We start from the raw sequence: 19016 nt of genomic DNA, 5'->3' as shown, positions 1-19016 counted from the left end.
TGTCGACTGAGACTTTGAGTGTGACTGAGATGATGATTTGTTATCAGAAGAAGACTTTGAGGTACTAGGAAGTGGTTCCTCAGTCTGACATGATATAGTAGGGGATACAAGCTGTGGAGAATCGCAATTTACCCAAGTCAAGGTAGTTTGGCAGCCTGTAGATGATTTTGTTATTTTAGATCTGGACTCAGATGGTGTTTTTGCGACTGTAGCATGACTTTCTGTAAGATCTGATTTCTTTACCAGTTTTTTGGCCTCGGAAAAAGAGATATTTTGTGTAAATTTTATTTTGTTGATTTCCATTTGCTCTTTCCAAATTGGACACTGTTTAGAAAATGAAGAATGGTCGCCTGAGCAGTTGGTGCATTTTTTATAATCACTGTCACAATCTTCTGTTGTGTGTGTCTTCTCACCACAGTGAGCACACACAACAGACAATGTGCAAGTATTTACACCGTGTCCATATTTCTGGCATTTAAAACACCTGAGCGGGTTGGGGATGTATGTATCAACCTGAATATTACAATAGCCTGCCTTCACTGATTTGGGTGCATTTGGAGAGGAAAAAGTAAACAGATACGTATTGGTTTTGATGGTTTCGTTTTTTCTCCGGGTTGAAAAGCGCTTGACGTAGAGTACACCTTGATCCTTCATTTCAGATCCTATATCAAGTTCCGACATATCGTCAAACAATCGGTCTCAATCCCTAACGATACCTTTGCTTGTGTTCAGGGTTTTGTGAGCAGACACCGTGACGGGAATGTCCACGAAAGATTTAATGTTCATCAGGTTGGTGGATTGTTGTTTTTTACTACATTCAACTAACAGTCCACCTGAACGTAATCGTCTAATGTTTTTCACATCTCCAGCAATACCTTGAATACCTTCGAAGACAGCAAAGGGGTTTAGCTTTAAGGGTGTCTTGTCAGGAGTCTCAATCACAACGAAACGTGGCCAATACTTAATCAATGCAGACGGTCTATGGTCAGTATCAACAGGGTCAGTTTTAAGTAAACATTTTGTTTTTTTTGGGTGGAATTTCATAAGCCATGGTTAGTTTATTTTGGTTCATCATCCGAGCTCCCCACCCACCACAGAGTATCACAAGGACAATGCTAAAGCAAGCGGGCCTCCAGCCTGCAGCACCAAGGATACCCGGATGATATACTCCAGTAGTAGAATTATAAGAAATTAATCTACCATTGGCCCTGGAGCCATCGCCTTCTGGCATAAGACTCTAGGCAAAGTGCATATGATCATAATTCACAATACTAAAATTTACAGATTACCAATAGTGCCAAGACCAAACTTCAAACCAATTCCAAATCAGATTTCTGCAATGACACATATGTAGTCTATGCACAGGGCTTGGCATGACCAGCCAATTGGTTGAATCGGGCCCATTCAACCACCCGTCTAGGTGAAGTAAGGGCCGAAGTGGTGTGTTGGGCAAATGGAACGCAATTAAAAGCCCAACGGCCCTCAACCACCAGGATCCCGTCCTCCACCGACACAGGATGCAACCCACGGCAAACAGGTTGCCCAATTTAGTCACCTCTTACGACAAGCAATGGGGTGCTGTGGACACATTCTGTCCCGGGTCCACACGGGAGAAGAGCACTTAGCGTTACCCAGCACCCACCACGAGGAGGTGGCTCTTCATGGGTGCCTGGAGTACTTGGGAATAACAAGATACACAAGTGCCTGTTTGGTCTCACTGCACGCATTGCTATGCAACAAAGTACCTCTTAAACGATGTACAACATGGATTTAGGACCCCGTGGTACGACATGGATACGTCTTTGTGAAACGGTCGTACAAGAGGTCGGAAGAGAGTTGTAAACAAGGCTGTATGGACTACGACCTCCTAAATTTAGGAGGCTCTTGTGAAACACAGCCCTGATCATGACAGACATCAGTCGACCTTATCCCCTATGACGCATTTAGGAAATCTTCCTAGCAATGTTAGTTTTGAACACCTAACATCCTTTCCATCATATCCAAAGTCTAATGGTAAAGTACAGAGTACTGAGAAAAACTGTAAAGCGACTGCTTATGAAATCTCTGCAAGCTGACTCTAATGCCTAGTTGTCACTGTTAGACTGGAGAAATGTTTCAACTGAAGAAATTAGAAATTCATCAGTTAAGAGACATTTTGGTTGTCAAACTGAAACTCTACTTCCCATTGCAAACAGACTCTTACAGCCTATAAAAGTGGAAAATGTACCTGAAAAGACTTACAGGTGGGAAATAGCAGGCTATGTACTACAAACTGTAAATCTGCAGAACTCTCAGAGCCAAAGGAAGGAGATGAGGTATGACTCAAACCTACTGCAAATGACAAAGGTGGAAGAAAGCTGTTAGTGATCAAACAGTTGACATCAGTCTACACACTGGGGATGGCAGAAGTGTATGTAGAAATAGAGAACACCTGAGACCTTCAAATGAGAGACTTCCAGAGGAAGCGTCAGACATTATGTCGTATATCAGTGACTATTCTAGAACTGAAAATCTAGGGGGGATTTGTTGCCCCCTTACAAAAAAAGGAGGGGGTATTTGGAAAATGTTAGGGAGAATGCCTGTATTACTGTCTTTCAAAATAGTGTGGATGTAAAAGTTATTGCAACCACCATCAGTGAAACTATTGCTCATTTTATTTTGGCTACAATAGTCACATATCATAGCACCAAGCTCATCTTGAGAGACCCTTGGCCATTCTTGCACACCATTTTTTTCAGGAAAACACTTGGTTTGGGATGTTTTTAGAGTCGGAGGGACCAGGGTCAGTCTCTGGGTTTTGCTCGCCTTTCGATTTACACGTCTCCTTAACAGACGTATCGGTCTGGGGAGACATGGCGGACATTGTTGCTTTCTCAGTGGTATTTTGTGCAAAAAAGTCAGTTATTTTCATTCTTTTTCATGGCATTATTCACGCCAAATTACCACAAACCGTTGTAAATAAGAATTTTGTATTCATTTGTTGTCTGCAACTTCAAGTGATAATATTGTATGATTTCGAAAACGAAGCTAAAACGAACTGATGTTCTGAAAAAGATTGACAAAACTGTGTTTTGCAAGTGTTGTACACAAGCACTATGTTTAGTGTTCATAGTTTAACGTTGTCAATTAATTAATTAATCAAATCATAACTTCATCCAAAAATGTTATCTATTTTCATACTGATAAGAATGGAATTTAGGTTCCCCAGTGCTGATAGTGGTTTTAACAAGGCAGGTGACTCTGTTATGTGTACATGTTGTCACTCGAAATTGACTCTGTGGCTGACTCTGATTTAAAAAGTTATTCCTGGTCAATATAAACCTTTTTTCGCATGTTTTTTGAAAGGTAGTTAGGGAGCAAATTACTGTGCACAACAGTTCGTGCTCTGTTGTCTTTATGAGGTGCGATTTGATCATTATTAGTGCCAATTGCGCAATTGCGCGCCCTAGAATAGACACTGGTATATCCCATCCAACATGTATAAAGAAAATACACCTCAAGTTTATGATTGTGTTTAAATTATATCACTGTTGTTGAAGTAGCGGGGATCATGTTTAACAAAGTCAATTCAACTTTATAGGAAGTTTCCATTGTTGTGTTCTGGTCTCTAAGACTACACAAAACAGAACTCTTATGACAAGACCAAAGATGTTAAACTAAATGCTTAATCCCTTAAATATCAATAGGGGGCAATCCTCTACTGGAGTTTGAACATAAAGTTTACAGCCAGAAGCATACAATCTACTACTACTTGCTAAAAAGTCTAAAAACATTACTTCCACACCCTGAGCATAATCAAGACATAATCATGATATTCAACAATTACCAAGTCTGAGACATAAAAAATGACGATAAACACAACACCATGTTTCTTAGTAACCTCTAAGGTGATCCGGTAAGGTCATAGCACCACCAGTAAACATGATGGAGTTTGCAATGAAAAATGTGAAATAATGCATCAAGACTGGTACCACTAATATTTTGGAGAACCATTTTTCAATCTAGTGACCTTGACCTTTATCATTACTGCATGTGCCAACATATTTCTCAGTTACAGGATATTTTCCTTTGTCAATAATATTTCTGGCATTTACAAGACACAAGAACCAATATGATGCTGTTGCACTTATCCTCAGAGGTCACATATGGCAAAAATTCGCCCTGTGAAGATCTGGGTTAGAACTGTTCTTCAGTAACCCATCTTTGTAATAAGAGGCAACTAACAGGACCAGGACTGTCTTGCACAAAGCGATCTTAGCGCTACAATGATTGGGCGTAAGATAGTCGTAGCGCTAAGATTGCTTTGTGCAAGTGGGCCCAGGTGGTCAGGCTTGCTGACTTGGTTAACTTGTCATCAGCGTTCCAAATAATCGCTGATTGCTATCGTATCGAGCCTGTAGTTTCAAATATCTGCAGGCCCTTGCGATCTTTAGTACATTTTCCGTATCTTTTTTTCTTTGACTGTTTTTCATTATCAACTTTTGGGAATCATCTATGATCTATTGTGTTACAGTAACTTACAGTTTCCCTTCCTGGTATTTCAGTGCTACATGCATAGGAATGTCAGCACCAGTCTTTGACGAATAAAAACGTCTCTCTGATTTTGTAGGAACAGTGTGAAACTGTGGACAGTGTAGTCTATTTAGGAGATAAACCTAGTGTTTGACAATCAGAACCATGCTGTACTGAACTGATGGCAGCACAAAACTGTACTCACACACTTTCACGTGAAAGAATTTCAATATAAGGAAATATGTTAATTAATGTTTTAAGGAACCATGACAACTGATAATGTCAAAATAAAGTTTTAGAGGAACTAAAACGCTGACCTTGCATTATTCTTTATCTTGCCCAAATTCTTTTCAAGGGAAATGAAACAAGAATGCAATGACCATGATGTTTGACCTTCAAAAGATGTGTCCAGGACATATAGATCAAATTAGTCCATTGTATTATGTATTTTCGTTAAAAAAAATTGGAGATTAGCAAAATTATGCATATTCATAAACCACTCACTACACTTAATGTGAAAATCAATGTTTCCAAATTTTCCCATAATCCCATTGGCGGCCATCTTGGTTTTCAAAATGGCTGCCAAATTCAGTAATGTGCCACCTTTTTTTTCACTTTTAACTGCTATTGTGCATCTATTTTCACTATATTTCATCACAGATACTTGTATATACTTGTATATTGTAATATTTATTTATCTCTGTATTAAACAAGAATATTATGAATGTTATGATAACCAATTAAATTACTAACTTGATCAGTGGTGCAATCGTCGCAACGGGTTGAAGATCACAACATGAATGTCCACAGTGTCACAGTATTGACACTGTAGGTTAATGTCTATCCTCAGATGTTGCAATCTTCAGACAGTGTCAGCACCAAATACACAACACTGTTTACAGCTAGTCATCAATGTCATCATGATTTCCATTTCAGACATGTCATCATATCTCCAATCGAAAAGTTGTCATTAATCATGTAATTATATATCCACAATGTCCCCAAATAAGAGATCATTCAGAAACACTCATCATAATACATATTTACAGCAGTTCATCAAAGTTATCATCAGGAATTGTTTCCTCAACTTGAGACTCTTCATTCTCACACTGATAACTGCACTGACAAAGTTCAGTACATAGTAAGTCCTTTGATTTGCATGTACACCGCTGAGTTGAACAGTCTGTCTTGCACTGGCACCGAACCATCTCGAGAATAGCCTGTGGAGCTGGAAGAACATCTGTGGTTACTGGTCTAAGCTGAGCATCCTTATCTCTGTAATACCCGTATCTCTCTGGGTCCAAGAAGACTTGTTTGGCAACATGAGCTTGAGCCCATACCCATGCCTGCATCTGAACTCTGTGAATGTGCTGTCTCAAGGCACCAGTTGTTGGAGGGAGCCTATCACTTTCAGCCATGTGTTTGCAAAAGGGGTACCACCTGAGTTCAGGAATTTCATTCAGGGTGATTGATTTTGGACAATACACAGCACATACAAATCTAGCTAATGTTGAAAATGTTTCTTCAGCAAGATCTTCCCTACAAGATAGCTGCTGTAAAGCTTCAAAGGTGTCTCTGGTGGCTGTTACAAATGTCTTGAACCAAGTTGTCTTCCCAATGCAAGAAAATCTACCTGTATTATCAGCTCCAGAAAAAGCATGGAAGGCTGGTAGAGCCTTGGCTTTTTCAGCGCCAAGTGATTTCCATATAGGCTCTATTTGTACTTCACCTGATGCCATGCAGACAGATGTCTTTACTGGCAGGTGATCATAATTTTCTATGATTAGCACGAGGACGTCAGTATCAGGAGAGAAGAAAACAAGTTCAGAGTCACATGGGTTTCGCTGAGATGAACAGATGGTTTGGTAGATCATGAGTGTGTCAGCCTCTTCATGGTTGTTTGACTCAAAGTTGATGCTGCGGTTACTTCTTGTGTTACCCGATGCTGCAATGATGAAGACCTTTGATGAATCCTTGTTGTACTCAATGGTCATTGTTGCAAGGTACTCTGCAAGATCATTCTTAGTTTGGTCATGAGATAAGAATCGTTTGAATGTGATGTGCTTGATTCTTGTTCCATCAGTTATTTGGTACTGAACTGGATCCTTGCCATGACGTCTCTTTTCTCTTGTTGCCCATTTAAGTGAATCAGGTCTATAGGTATCAAACACAAGAATAACTTCGTCAAATTTTCTTGTAAGGCTCATCAGTCGGTTATTGAAGCACCAGCTTAAATCCCCTACCGTCTCCACTGCTGAAGGTAACTGTGTCATCTTCTGAAGAAGAACCATACCATCAACTACAGCAATCCTAAGCACTGTAGAGTCAATTTGGGTAAGTTGAGGGTCTGTTTCTGGATCACTGATCGTATGGCTTTTTCCCATTTCCTCAAAGCAACTGATGAGTTTTGACTTGTCTGTACATTGCAACAACATGCCATCCGGAGAAAAGAATGCTCTTGGTGTCAGCGTGAATTCATAGCCTCCTATAGCATGTTTCAGGTCAATATCGCGACTTGATCTGGCTAAAATCATTAGTCATCCATACAAGTCCTTTGTTTCTTTCAGGTCCACAACCCTGTCTCGAAGTTTCACTGTTTGCTTCTTACTGTCAGACATGTAAAGATTGTTGTTTTCCTTCTTCACTGGAGCTCATAGGCTGACTGTTCTATTGATTCTTTCTGCGACATATTCTTCATACAACTTTTGCCCGGTCTCATCTATTTTCAGTATCTGAGAGACGTACTGATCTTGAAAATATGCATGTGTTATCAGATTGTGCAGCTTGTCCCCTTCAACAGTAAAAGGATTCCCGTGACTCAGGATAGCATTCTTGATTTTGTCAACTGCAATGTGGTCCCGCTGGATAACACCTGGTGCAAGGTCATGATGCTCATTGACTTCAGCTGCTTCAAGACCAAACTGACTGATGAACTCATTGGCTAATCGTGACAACTCAGGTGCTGCCAGGAAAAAACGCTGTCTTGCATTTGCATTTGCATTCCGTGATATGCCAAGAAGACCAGAGTGTACCTTCATTTGTCTGTTAAGTTGTTCACATGCATGATCAGCTCCAATGGACACAAAGGGGATACGTCTTTTGGAAACAGATATATTTCCATTAGTCAGCTCATTCCATGTGTATGGATCCTTTGACCTCAGTGCATACATATCTGCTAAGTATCTGGGCCACAGTCATGTCACTGTATGTCAAGCGGTTGTGATATCAGTTCTCCTGAGGCATCAGCCTTCTGGTAGACAGCAGTCATGGTTCCATGTGTCGTTCCCTTCCCGTCAGGTGTGTCTTCTGCAAAGTCTATGTTGTCAACAGCAAAGAAGACAAATGTTTTCTATTCCTGGCACGTTGTATTTGGTTTTTATTAGTTGCATTGGAATAGCAGCTTCTGTGCCAAACAACCTTATGTAATAAGAGTGTTTCCTTTGTGCAACCTTCAAGTCTCTGGCAGATATCAACATACAGTCCATCTTTTATAGTAGCACGTTCATGTATAATTTCCAACAGGTTTTCATAAGATTCTAATCTTGGTTGGAATACTAGAGGGAATTTGATTTTGTCACTGGTAGCATTTTGACATAAAATGCACAAACTCCAGTTAAGGTCCTTCTCATTTGTTGTTTCACAACAATGACTTAGCTGTGGTATTGTTGTCATTGTGATCTGAAAATATAAAAATAATTCATCTATTTTTGTCACATCAACCCAAATGTTTTAATTATTCTAAATTAATCATCTTGCAAACATCTTTACAAAAAACTCATAATTCACGACCAGATATGAGGCAATTATAGTCAAATCATTACATTATGATCAGTTGCAAGTCAAAATCTTACAGGGAAACAATAGTAGAAATCTTTAACGAAAAATCAAAAAAACAAAAATAAAAACTTTATATACTGTAATCACTAAAGGATACAAATACAACACCTAAGTGTATAAACTATCTTGCAAAATTTAGATATTTTATAATTTGTTCACCACAGGACCCGATATTAAACATTGTTCTTGTTTGTTGTAATGAAATTATCATCTGGTGACTGCATTATAATATATTGGGGGCCCTTTTAGGGAGGATGTCTTAAAGGCAATGTTGTGGTAATCCAAACCATTTTTACTTATTTAAATAAACATATTCTATATTGTCAGAAATGTGGACTTAGTAATATACTTGATATATAACACCAAAAGAATAGCTTTAAGAACATATACCGTACAAAACAAGTATAGATTACCCCCCCAAAAGGGCCCCCTATGTTGCATACCAGCACAAAGACCAAACACTTGCTTTTCACTTATTTAAGCAAATATGTAACACTTTATCTGTATGATAGCATGTCAGATACTATGAACATGTCAATCAATGAACAACTAAATGGCTCAGAACATATTAAATACATCTAAGATTCAAACAATGCTAAGGAGGCAAGTGGTCTCATGTGATAGATTTAAATGTCACATTTTGTTAAGTATTTTCAATCAAAATATATAGACAGATATTTTAGCACTTGAAATGATATTTATACTCACCTTGAAGTCATGCTTGATATCCACTGGGTACCATCCTTAAGACACAAAACTGCCTACAAATTCGTCATGTTTTGCAAGTCATCTCTGCCATTTTGACTTCATAGGACAGGGTCACAAAGGGAGACAACTCATATGGCAGTAATCTCCTAAAACTAATTATGCTTCGACTACTGGGAAGGGACTTTGTGGTGCCAATTATAAAGAAGTTTTATTCACTTTAAGAGAAAGTGAAAAATTGGAAACATTGTTTTTTGCAGAATGTAAACCCTAAAGAGTGTAAACACACACAGAGAAACAAATCTCCAAATGTTTTGAACGAAAAATTAAAAGTGAACATAATGCAATGGACTAAATATGTAAACATATCAAATGACAGTGGACATTTGTAACAAAATCTTAATGAAGTCCCATTTTGTAAGGCTTCCACTTCTTGGAAGACCAGTTAAAATCTTGAAAAGGCTAAACACAGTACATGGGGGACAGGTCCCACCAGTATTTCAACACTTGAAGGAGGACATCATCAAGTAAACAGTTATGACATGGTTTGTCTATTCCTACGAATAACTAAGCTTTTGCTCCAAGATAATATTACAAATCACGTGACATACTTATTACATAGCTGTCAACCCTCAGAGCTCCCAATGCTGGAGATGTTTGGAAAGCCGGGGTCCAGGTCCAGGGCCATGGTTGGGGGGCAAAGCCCATCCCTCCTCCATTTTTCAGGCATTTTGAGATGGATTTTCAAGGCTTCTGGTAGCATTATTTTCGAAAACATGTAATGCGTGAAATTTTGATACCAGCGCGTGAGTGCGTGAGGCTCAAATGCATGAGACTCACGCAGGATGTGTGAGACTTGACAGGTATGGAAGAAAGCGTACTTATTACACTCCAGAAATAATAGGTCTGCTGACGACAGAAAGACTCACCTGGATAGTTTGAAACTTTGCTATTGGTTGTCCAAAAGATATCCTCTTCGTGGAGTAATCAATGGCACAATCCAGGGCAGCCTTAAATTGACAGAAACATATCTTGACACACACAAAAAAATAGAAAAAAAATAGAAAAAAATGCACTGCTCTGTGTCTCTGTTGGTCCACAAGAAAATGCTTCCTAGGTGATACTGCCAAGCTGATTATGGGCTTGATAAAGACAGAGAGAAACCAGATTTGTATGATCACTGCTCTTGTGTAACATTTAATAGTGCTGATAAATCACTCCCAAAACCATAAATGAAATGATCTTATTTGTTTCAATATTGCTACATTAGCTTAACAGACATCAAGTGCAACAGAAGATGTCACTGAGGTCAGCCATACACCACCATTGTAAGGACCTTAGCAACACCTTAAGCTCTGACACAGTACCTGACCTATTCCCAGAGCTTGTCCAGCTATACCTATTCTTCCAGCATCCAGTGTTTCCTGAAATAAACAGAAGCTGAAGCAAAATCATATGAAAACACAAAAAATCTATTTGTAGATCATAAAGATATAAGATGGTCAGCAGATTGTCCGATGACATTTAAGAAATGTCTCCTTCATCATGTGCATCCCAATTAAACTAAAATTTGGGTTCTGCAAACAAGACACATTTTAATGCCCTTTTTAATCATATAAGACGAGTTGAAAAACATATCAAAATAATTACTGTAAATCCTGAAAATTTGCGAGTATGATATTTTTGCGAAGATTGCGAATGACTTGAGCTCGCAAAAATATCATGATGCAGTTTGCTGGGGGAACGCAACAACTAATAATCAACAAACAACGTGTCCTATCATCAATTTATTATTCACCAGTTCATACAATTAATAACAGATCTAGACAATACATCAATTAAGCAAAGACATAACAGTGGTTATTATTTCTTTTCCGCTTGACTCCACGTCGACCTGTCGTGTTGTCAGATGTAGAAGAACTCTCCATTATAGTCTTGTTCACTGCTTCCATACAAGCAGCTTTCTCAGGTGTGGAGGCCTTGGACGGGTCAGGTAAACCTAATGGCTGGCGCTTGGTAACAGTAACAAACTTCAATGTCTGTTTAAAATTTGACTCTTTATTTATACTTTGTTTTTGAGTCCACCAATTTAATTGAGTCATGCCATTTAATTTAATCCCTTTAAACTGTTTTACGCTTATCTGGCCTATACATAGTGTGTTTTTTTGAGGAAAACATCACTGATTGCATACACGCAGAAGTACTCCACTGAACTGGGTTCAAGATTAGCAGCAAACTTTAATATGATTGGATTTACTTCAGTTGGAACTTTAAGATGCAAGTAAGATTTGAAACTGTCAAACTAAACTATGTTTTGAGAATTAGGCAAGTCGCAAAAATATCATGATGCAAAAACGTCTGTAAGTCGCCACTTGCAAAAATATCGTGATACAAAAATTTCGTGATTTACAGTAACCAATCTGTAAATACAGAACAATATTCACACACCTCTAAACTCTAATGATGACATTTCAGTCCATTCACAATTTTTACAAAGAAATACTTGTAACAGACAAAGACGAAAATGCTCTAGTAAAGAAAATGTACAACTATTTTTGCACAATACAGTGACAAACTCCTGTGTGATAACAGTATCCTGGTGTAAATGGTTTTTCACGATGTATGATGAAAACATAATTTTTATCTGTAATACCATTTTAAGTTTCTATTTTACTAACCTTGTGTGATTAAGGCTATATTCATTTATTTCACACAAAAATATCAAGTGTTTCCTACAAAAATAGTGTTGATGACATTGCTTTGGTGGAAATGTTGCCACTCACCACACACAATGACTTTGTAGTTTTCAATGATGGGCCATACTTTTCACTCCGCACTGTGATCATGTGGCTTCCTACTTAAATGTTTCCTGTCACTAACAGACCTAAGATCTTGCTGAATTCTTGCTTGGTATTTTTTCTTACATGGGCAATTAATTCTGTATCTGAAGTGGTATTGTTACGAGTGTGTATTTTCTGTGTATTTTGTTATTAACTAAGTAATAATTATCATTTGGTCACAACATTTAGTGTTTGAAATAATAATTATGATGGATCACATTTTGTTTAATAGATGGTCAACACTTTTAGGACTCTGGTTTTCCGGAATTTATCTGCTCTTAGTTTTCTATGTGTTTACTTATTTGAGGGCATTCTACAGTGTTGACGACTGTCGTATGTGTCCAAACTTTTGGGAAAGGACTGTATATATATAAAAAGGCTGGTTGCCATGTTGCAACACACACTCATTCATATTTACTGGAGTTACATCACCAACGATCCATCAACGCCTTATCTACATCATCCACTGTCAGAACGATCGCTGTGTTTACATTTAGCATAGTTGAATCTCTCTCACACCAAGACTTTTGTGAGTTTGCTACTATATATATCTTGTGACCCACTGCCTTAGATTTTGTATCACTTATATTGTATTTGAAATTTGTATTGTTATATTGAATTGTGACTTTGCATACCTTGCTCTCATTGCATAATAATACAATTTGAATGCTTATGACCTGTCTTTGTTCTGTTTTGCTGGTTCACAAGGGGATTTCTGACATCATTTGTCACGGCAAATTCTTAACCGTAACAGTATTAACGATGTTGGGTAAATATTACTGATGTTTGTTTGCATTTTATGTAACTTTACTTCCAGGTTTCAATTGCCAATAGAAATTCTCATGATAGTGACTGGGTATCCGCCCTATTGATGAAACTGCTGAATGACTCCAGAATGTCGAATTCAGCTTGTTTTGGGATACTGGAATCTCTATAAAAATGTTCCATTCATGAAATGAGGTTAGTATTCCTAAACTCTGTCATTATTATAATTCTTAACTTGCCACGCAGTAATATTTTCACTGTACCTAAATGAAATCTATTTTGTACCCAAACATTTGAACATGTAAAATAGACTTAAAACTGATGGCAGAAGAGATGGCTGAACTTTAACAGATCACTTCCACTTTTCTACACTATTTGTGGATCATATCAAAATTATACACAACATACCTCTCCCATCAGTCCCGTCAGCTAACACTGTTATAGTCTGTCATACCCTCCCATCAGTCCCCACAGCTAACATACACTGCTACAGCTCGTCACACTCTCCCATCAGTCCTAACAGCTAATACTGCTACAGCTTGTCACACTGTCCCATCAGTCCCCAAAGCTAACATACACTGCTACAGCTCGTCACACTCTCCCATCAGTCCCCACATCTAACGTACACTGTTACAGCTTGTCACGCTCTCCCATCAGTCCCCACAGCTAACATACACTGCTACAGCTCGTCACACTCTCCCATCAGTCCCCATAGCTAACACAACTAATACACTACTAGTAAAGTACATTTTCTAGTACTTTTTTGAATGGGAGTCGTGCAAATTAACACCTATCAGTTTAGGTGACTGATTTTGAGAGCATGGGTTCTAATCCCGGACGGGACTCAACTGAAAAGAGTACCATAATTTTTACTTTACTAAGAAAGGGTAACTCCAAATATAACCCGTCACTACTACAGCTTGTCAGACTCTATCAGTCTCCAGAACTAACATTGCTACTGAATATATGTACAATTCAGCGCACACACCTACCATTGCAATCTTGAATCCATACCCTGCATCACCAAGGAGGTATTCTTTAGGGATGTGGCAGTCATCAAAAATTAGGTTGCAAGTTGATGATGCTCGTATTCCAAGCTTGTCTTCTTTCTTGCCTAGAGTCAACCCGTCAGCTGGTTTTGGCACAAGGAAGGCACTTATACCCTGCAAGTATCACAGAATACCAGCTCTGCAACTGTTTGTACAAGCTAGTGTTATGTGTCTATCCAGCTTGAGGATTTTACCTGTCCAAACACTGACAGTAGTGATTCAGTCATTCTTTTTCACACACAAATCTACTGTACGCTACTTAAAGGTCACATGCAACGTAAAACACAATTTTGCAGATTCTGGTACCTTTCGGTATGCACTTACCAAAACATATCATAAAAAATGCCAATTCAACCTATAAAGTTGAAAAAAAAAAACGCGATGAAAAAAAAGCCCGCGACATCGGAGTTCAAACGTTTCACTAAATTTCCCCCAGGGCTGGGGGGAAAAGTGGTTTCAACAGCTGTGCTGCGCTGTGTCCATAACGCATGCGCAGTGAATAGGTTCGCGGAGCTCGAAACAGTATGCATGCACAGAGTCTGAGGTTGTGAGCAGTAGTCTAATCTTGGTTGTGTACACAAACAAGTAAATAATCTACTCTTTACGTAAAAAAACTTGTTGATTGTGGTAAGCTGTCTGTGTCTCAGAGAAAGCTCAGTGTCTGGTTTATTCACACCTATATGTCTGCCTGCCTGTCTGCTAAAGACAACATGCAGTACACAGCTTCAATCATTGACAATGTGCAATTTGAACGTAACACCTATCAGACTATACGACATAAAGAAAATAAATTGATTTATGACTCGTGCACCCGACTATACGACATAAAGAAAATAAATTGATTTATGACTCGTGCACCCGAGTCCCGTCTCTGCCACATTATGTAATTAGGCAGGTGTGATACAGATGACATGTTTTTATGTCTGTGGGTTGCAAACAAACTACATTCATTTTTTTCAGATGAGTGGATCTGACGAAAACTGGTGCACACTCTTGTCAGTCTCAAGTCCTGCTTTGTACTTGGACGAATGACAGATTCCAGCCACGCGTAGTTTACAATCTCTACTGACAGGATTTTTGATTGGATCGGGCGCAAATTCAGAGAACATGTATTTTCCAAACCTAACATCTCTATATACATTCTTCATGGATAACAACTTCTTTTAGTGTATATGATTTTTTGTTTGACAACAGTATATGAATCCATACTGAAACGACGCATCAAGTACACAAAAAGAAGTTGTTATCCACAAAGAATCTTACTTTCTTGTGACTCGCCATACTTCTAAAATGCCCATCAAACAGATCATCTTTCTGTACACACAATGAACCCTCAGCATATGAGCAAATGAAACAGCCAATCAGAAGCCATCGTTACACTTGAGTGCAGATCCACCCGCTACGACTGGGTTCGGTCTCCCGAGGGCTTCGTTTCAGGGGAAGTAAGCCCAAGTACAAAATATTGCACTTTTGAATCGCGATTGTACGCTTATAATTTTGTTTATTTGTTGTTTTAAAAGCAGCAAATCTAGATATTTTAGATATTTAAATACTTACCTTACCATAGGTCTTTTGCATATTACCTCTAGCTTCGCTAAACGAGATCAGACAGTCGTTGATTCACCATCCCCTCGATGGCTACCTCATGTAATCTACAAATGTAGTCACGGAAGTGACGTGATCTCTCCACTCGCGCAAGAGCGCAGAAACCAAAATTCACTTTTACCGTCAACTGGAAGGTCCGAAGAGTCCAAAGTGGGGAGGAGCATCCAGTGTTGGGAGGGAGTCACCAACCTATGGTAAGTTAAGTATTTAAATATCTAAAATATTTAGATTTTAATAAATTCTTAACTTACCTTACCATAGGTCTTATGCATATGGCTTCGACAGATGGATGGTGGTGTGGACTCTGGAGGACCATCCCTCAGCAAACAGTGCACATGCATCAGGAGAACTCGGGAAAACCAATGTCAACGGTCTCAGGATAATACCTGGAACAGGACAAAGAGTAACCCAATAGATCTACAAAGAAAAACTGACACACCCTGGGGGTGAGGTTAATCTTAAGACCAGTGGTAAGTAACAGTGTAGTTACCTAATGGGCGGACGGTTGAGTAAGTTGCTGAGCAACCACAAGTGGACCAGATGACTGTAACCCCTCCACGTCTTCAACTGCCAAGTCCCTGAAGTAGTGCGAGGCGAAGACAGTTGATGAGGCAGGTGCTTGTCGTCATAGGTCGCCAGGATTGTCGATCTGAGCCAGAGGGCAATAGTATTCCTATTTACTTCACCTTTGCAGGTCGCGGCAAAGGGAATGAATAACCATTTGCGGGATCGTCTCCTAGAGGCTGACCTTTTAATATAGCATCTCAGAGCCCTGACTGGACATAGCAGCTCCTCCTCCAAGTCATGATGACCCAGTACCATAGACAAAGGAGGGATGGAAAATAGCCTGTTAGGTTGCCTGGGAAGCTGGTTCTTAGCCACAAAATCCCAAAGCAAACCCAAATGAACATGTCCGTGTCTTGACTGTTCAAATCAGATCTGAGTACCGTCAAGAGCATGGATCTCGCTGACTCTAGCTGCTGTTGCCAATGATAGTAAGAAAACCGTCTTCTTGGAAAGATGTTCAAAAGAGGCTTCCCCTAACGACCCTCTGAGATATTGAAGGACGACATTAAGATCCCAAGCTGGAGGACGGAACTTGGCCTTCTGGTCTTTCAGCTTGAAAGCTTTGAGAAGCGCAATAAGTTCCGTTACCTTGGAGATCTGTGTATCTGACTTGATAGCACGGACTGAATTCAACGCTGACAAAGAGGTACCCAAGGTACTGCCTCTGAGATGTCTAGAGTTCCGTAGAAAAAGAAGGAACTGTGCCACAAACTGAGGGGATGCTTCCATGGGATCTTGAGATCTTTGTGCGCAAAAATTCTCGAACGAGCGCCATTTGTCGTCATATAAAGATCGGGTAGAAACTCTACTATAACGCTCGCCACGCGCGTAGAGTAGCCCTTAGCCTTTAACGCCCTCTGCAGATGACCCATGCGTGAAGATGGAATCGTAGTGGATCCGGATGCAATTGTCGACTGTGTGGATGTCGGAGAAGATGCAACCACTCTGGAAGTTTGTATGGGTCTCCGCTGACGAGCCGCCGAAGGTCGGGAAACCAAGACCTGGCCAGCCACCAGGGCGCGACCAAATGCAGTCGGAGGTTCTGCGTCAGTCTGATTTTGGTGACTACGTCTGGCCTTCCCATGGCAGAGACATCGCGTCGACTGCTCACGCCTGCGGATCCGGCATGGGAGACACATACCTTGGTAACTGGTGATTGAAAATGGTGGCAAAAAGATCTACCAGTGGTCTCCCGTGTTGACAGAAGATCTGGTGAAATGCGTCCGGATGGAGCATCCACTCCGTCGGGGATGGTTTGCCGGGGCGCGACAGTGCGTCTGCCAGAATGTTTTTGAAACCGGGAATGTGACGAGCCGCGATCACGATGTCGTTGCTGTCTACCAGGTCCGCTAAGAGGAACATCTGGTCCAGAAGTTGTTTGGATCTGGTTGTACCCTGATTGCAAATCACCCACACGACCGTGGAATTGTCGGACGCCACCAGGAGCCTGGAGCCTGGAGCCTGTTAAAACCGGTAACCAGTGGCGGACCGCTAGGATGACTGCCTGCATCTCCAGGTTGTTGATATACCAGTCCCTTTTGGCGTCTGACCACAGCCCTGAGGTTGTCTGGCAGTTCAAGTGAGCGCCCCATCCCAGAAGGGATGCGTCTACAAACAACTCGTGGTCGTGGTTGAAGCTTGTCAAATAAACACCGGCGCAGACGTTCCACTCCACCGTCCACCACCTGAGGTACCGATGCAGGTGCGGAGGTAGAGGAAATGATGACTGGAGGTCGTTCTCTCGAATGAATGGTAACAGGAACCTCTGTAGTGGGCGCAGCATAAGCTGTCCTCTGAGGGTGAGGTCTTGCGCCGACGTCAACAGGCCCAACAGAGACTGCCACTCTCTGAGGGTAGAGGTAGCGACAGAGCTCGATCCGTAAAGGCGAGAATCTTCTGCCATTGATCGGGAGGGACCCTGACAAGATTGAGCCGGATCAGGAACAACCCCCCGATGAATGTTAACGCCTGCATTGGCTCTAGTTGCGACTTCTAGGTATTGATAATCCATCCCAATTGATGTAATAGGCGTGTGGAGAAGTCCAGTTGTTTCCATAGCAACTGAGGAATGTAGTGATTCAGAAAACAATCGTCGATGTAAGGATCGAAGTCTATCCCCCAGAGGTGCAGGAATCGGGTGACAGGCAGCGTGATCCGTGTGAAAAGCCACGGGGCAGTAGAAATTCCAAATGGCAGCACCCGCCACTGGTAGTGTACCCCGTTAAATATGAACCGCAGGAATTTCCTGTGACGTGGGAAAATAGGAACATGCAGGTAAGCATCCTGTAAATCTAGGCTGGTCATCCAAGCTCCGAGTGACAACTTGGCTCGGATCTGATCCAGTGATGTCATTCGGAAATGTGGGGGCTCGGCTAAATACAGGCTGTTGAAAGTCGCCATGTTGTGAATCATCCGCATTTTGGTGGAGCCTTTCTTGGGTACCAGGAAGATGGGTGAATAGAACCCCGGGGAGTGATGGGGTTCTGGCACTATCTCTATAGCACGTTTGGTTAACAAAATGTTGATGTTTTCTAGTATAAGTACCTGTTGATCTATTGAGTACACTCGTGACTGCGGAGTAGTAGTCAACGGCGGAGCTCCGGCTAGTGGCAGCTTGTAGCTGGCTCTCAGGATCTTGCAAACAAACGGGTCTTCCAGGAATGTCCAATTGGCCCAGAAGATCCCTAGTCTCCCACCTACAGGGGTCGGATGAACTGGCACGTCACAGGAAGTTCCTGCGTAGTTGTCCATGGCTTCAGCGGCCGGAGTAGGGGCGCTTGCCCCTACCTCGACCGGACGTAGAAGGCGCATCCCTGCCGCGTTCTTGAGGCTTGCTCTGCACATCTGAGTCCTTGGTACGACCTCGTCCCCTCCCAAACGAGGAACAGATAGACTCTCTCCTGGGTACATATCTTTTCTTGGCACTGCCCCTGGCTCGGCCACGAAAAACAGAGCCCAAGGCCTCGAAGGTTGACAACGCCACTTCCGTGTTTGTGAGTTCGGCATGTTGTTTATACACCGTTGGAATCTTTTCGTCAAAGAGGAACTTAGACGTAAATGGTGCACGAAGTAGCTGTCGTTTAAATTCCTCTTGCCAGGTGCAAGCATCCAGAAGTCCAGATCGGCGCATAGTTGT

General features: G+C 40.9%; 1 protein-coding gene across 2 annotated transcripts in view; it reads right to left on the bottom strand.

Annotated features, from left to right (window-relative positions):
- Window positions 1-19016, bottom strand: part of LOC137296297 (short-chain specific acyl-CoA dehydrogenase, mitochondrial-like) — a 97458-nt gene that overhangs the window by 26855 nt on the left and 51587 nt on the right. For both annotated transcript variants that reach the window (XM_067828066.1, XM_067828074.1), the window contains exons 7-9: window positions 13652-13822; window positions 10422-10478; window positions 9984-10064 (exon numbers count right to left, since the gene is read on the bottom strand). In XM_067828066.1, the coding sequence (XP_067684167.1) occupies window positions 9984-10064; window positions 10422-10478; window positions 13652-13822 (309 nt within the window). The remainder of the gene's footprint in view (window positions 1-9983; window positions 10065-10421; window positions 10479-13651; window positions 13823-19016) is intronic.

The sequence above is a fragment of the Haliotis asinina genome, chromosome 1, assembly GCF_037392515.1.
Source record: "Haliotis asinina isolate JCU_RB_2024 chromosome 1, JCU_Hal_asi_v2, whole genome shotgun sequence".
NCBI lineage: Eukaryota > Metazoa > Mollusca > Gastropoda > Lepetellida > Haliotidae > Haliotis > Haliotis asinina.
Note: the sequence above shows the minus strand (reverse complement) of the source record. Positions and strands in the feature narration are given on the sequence as shown.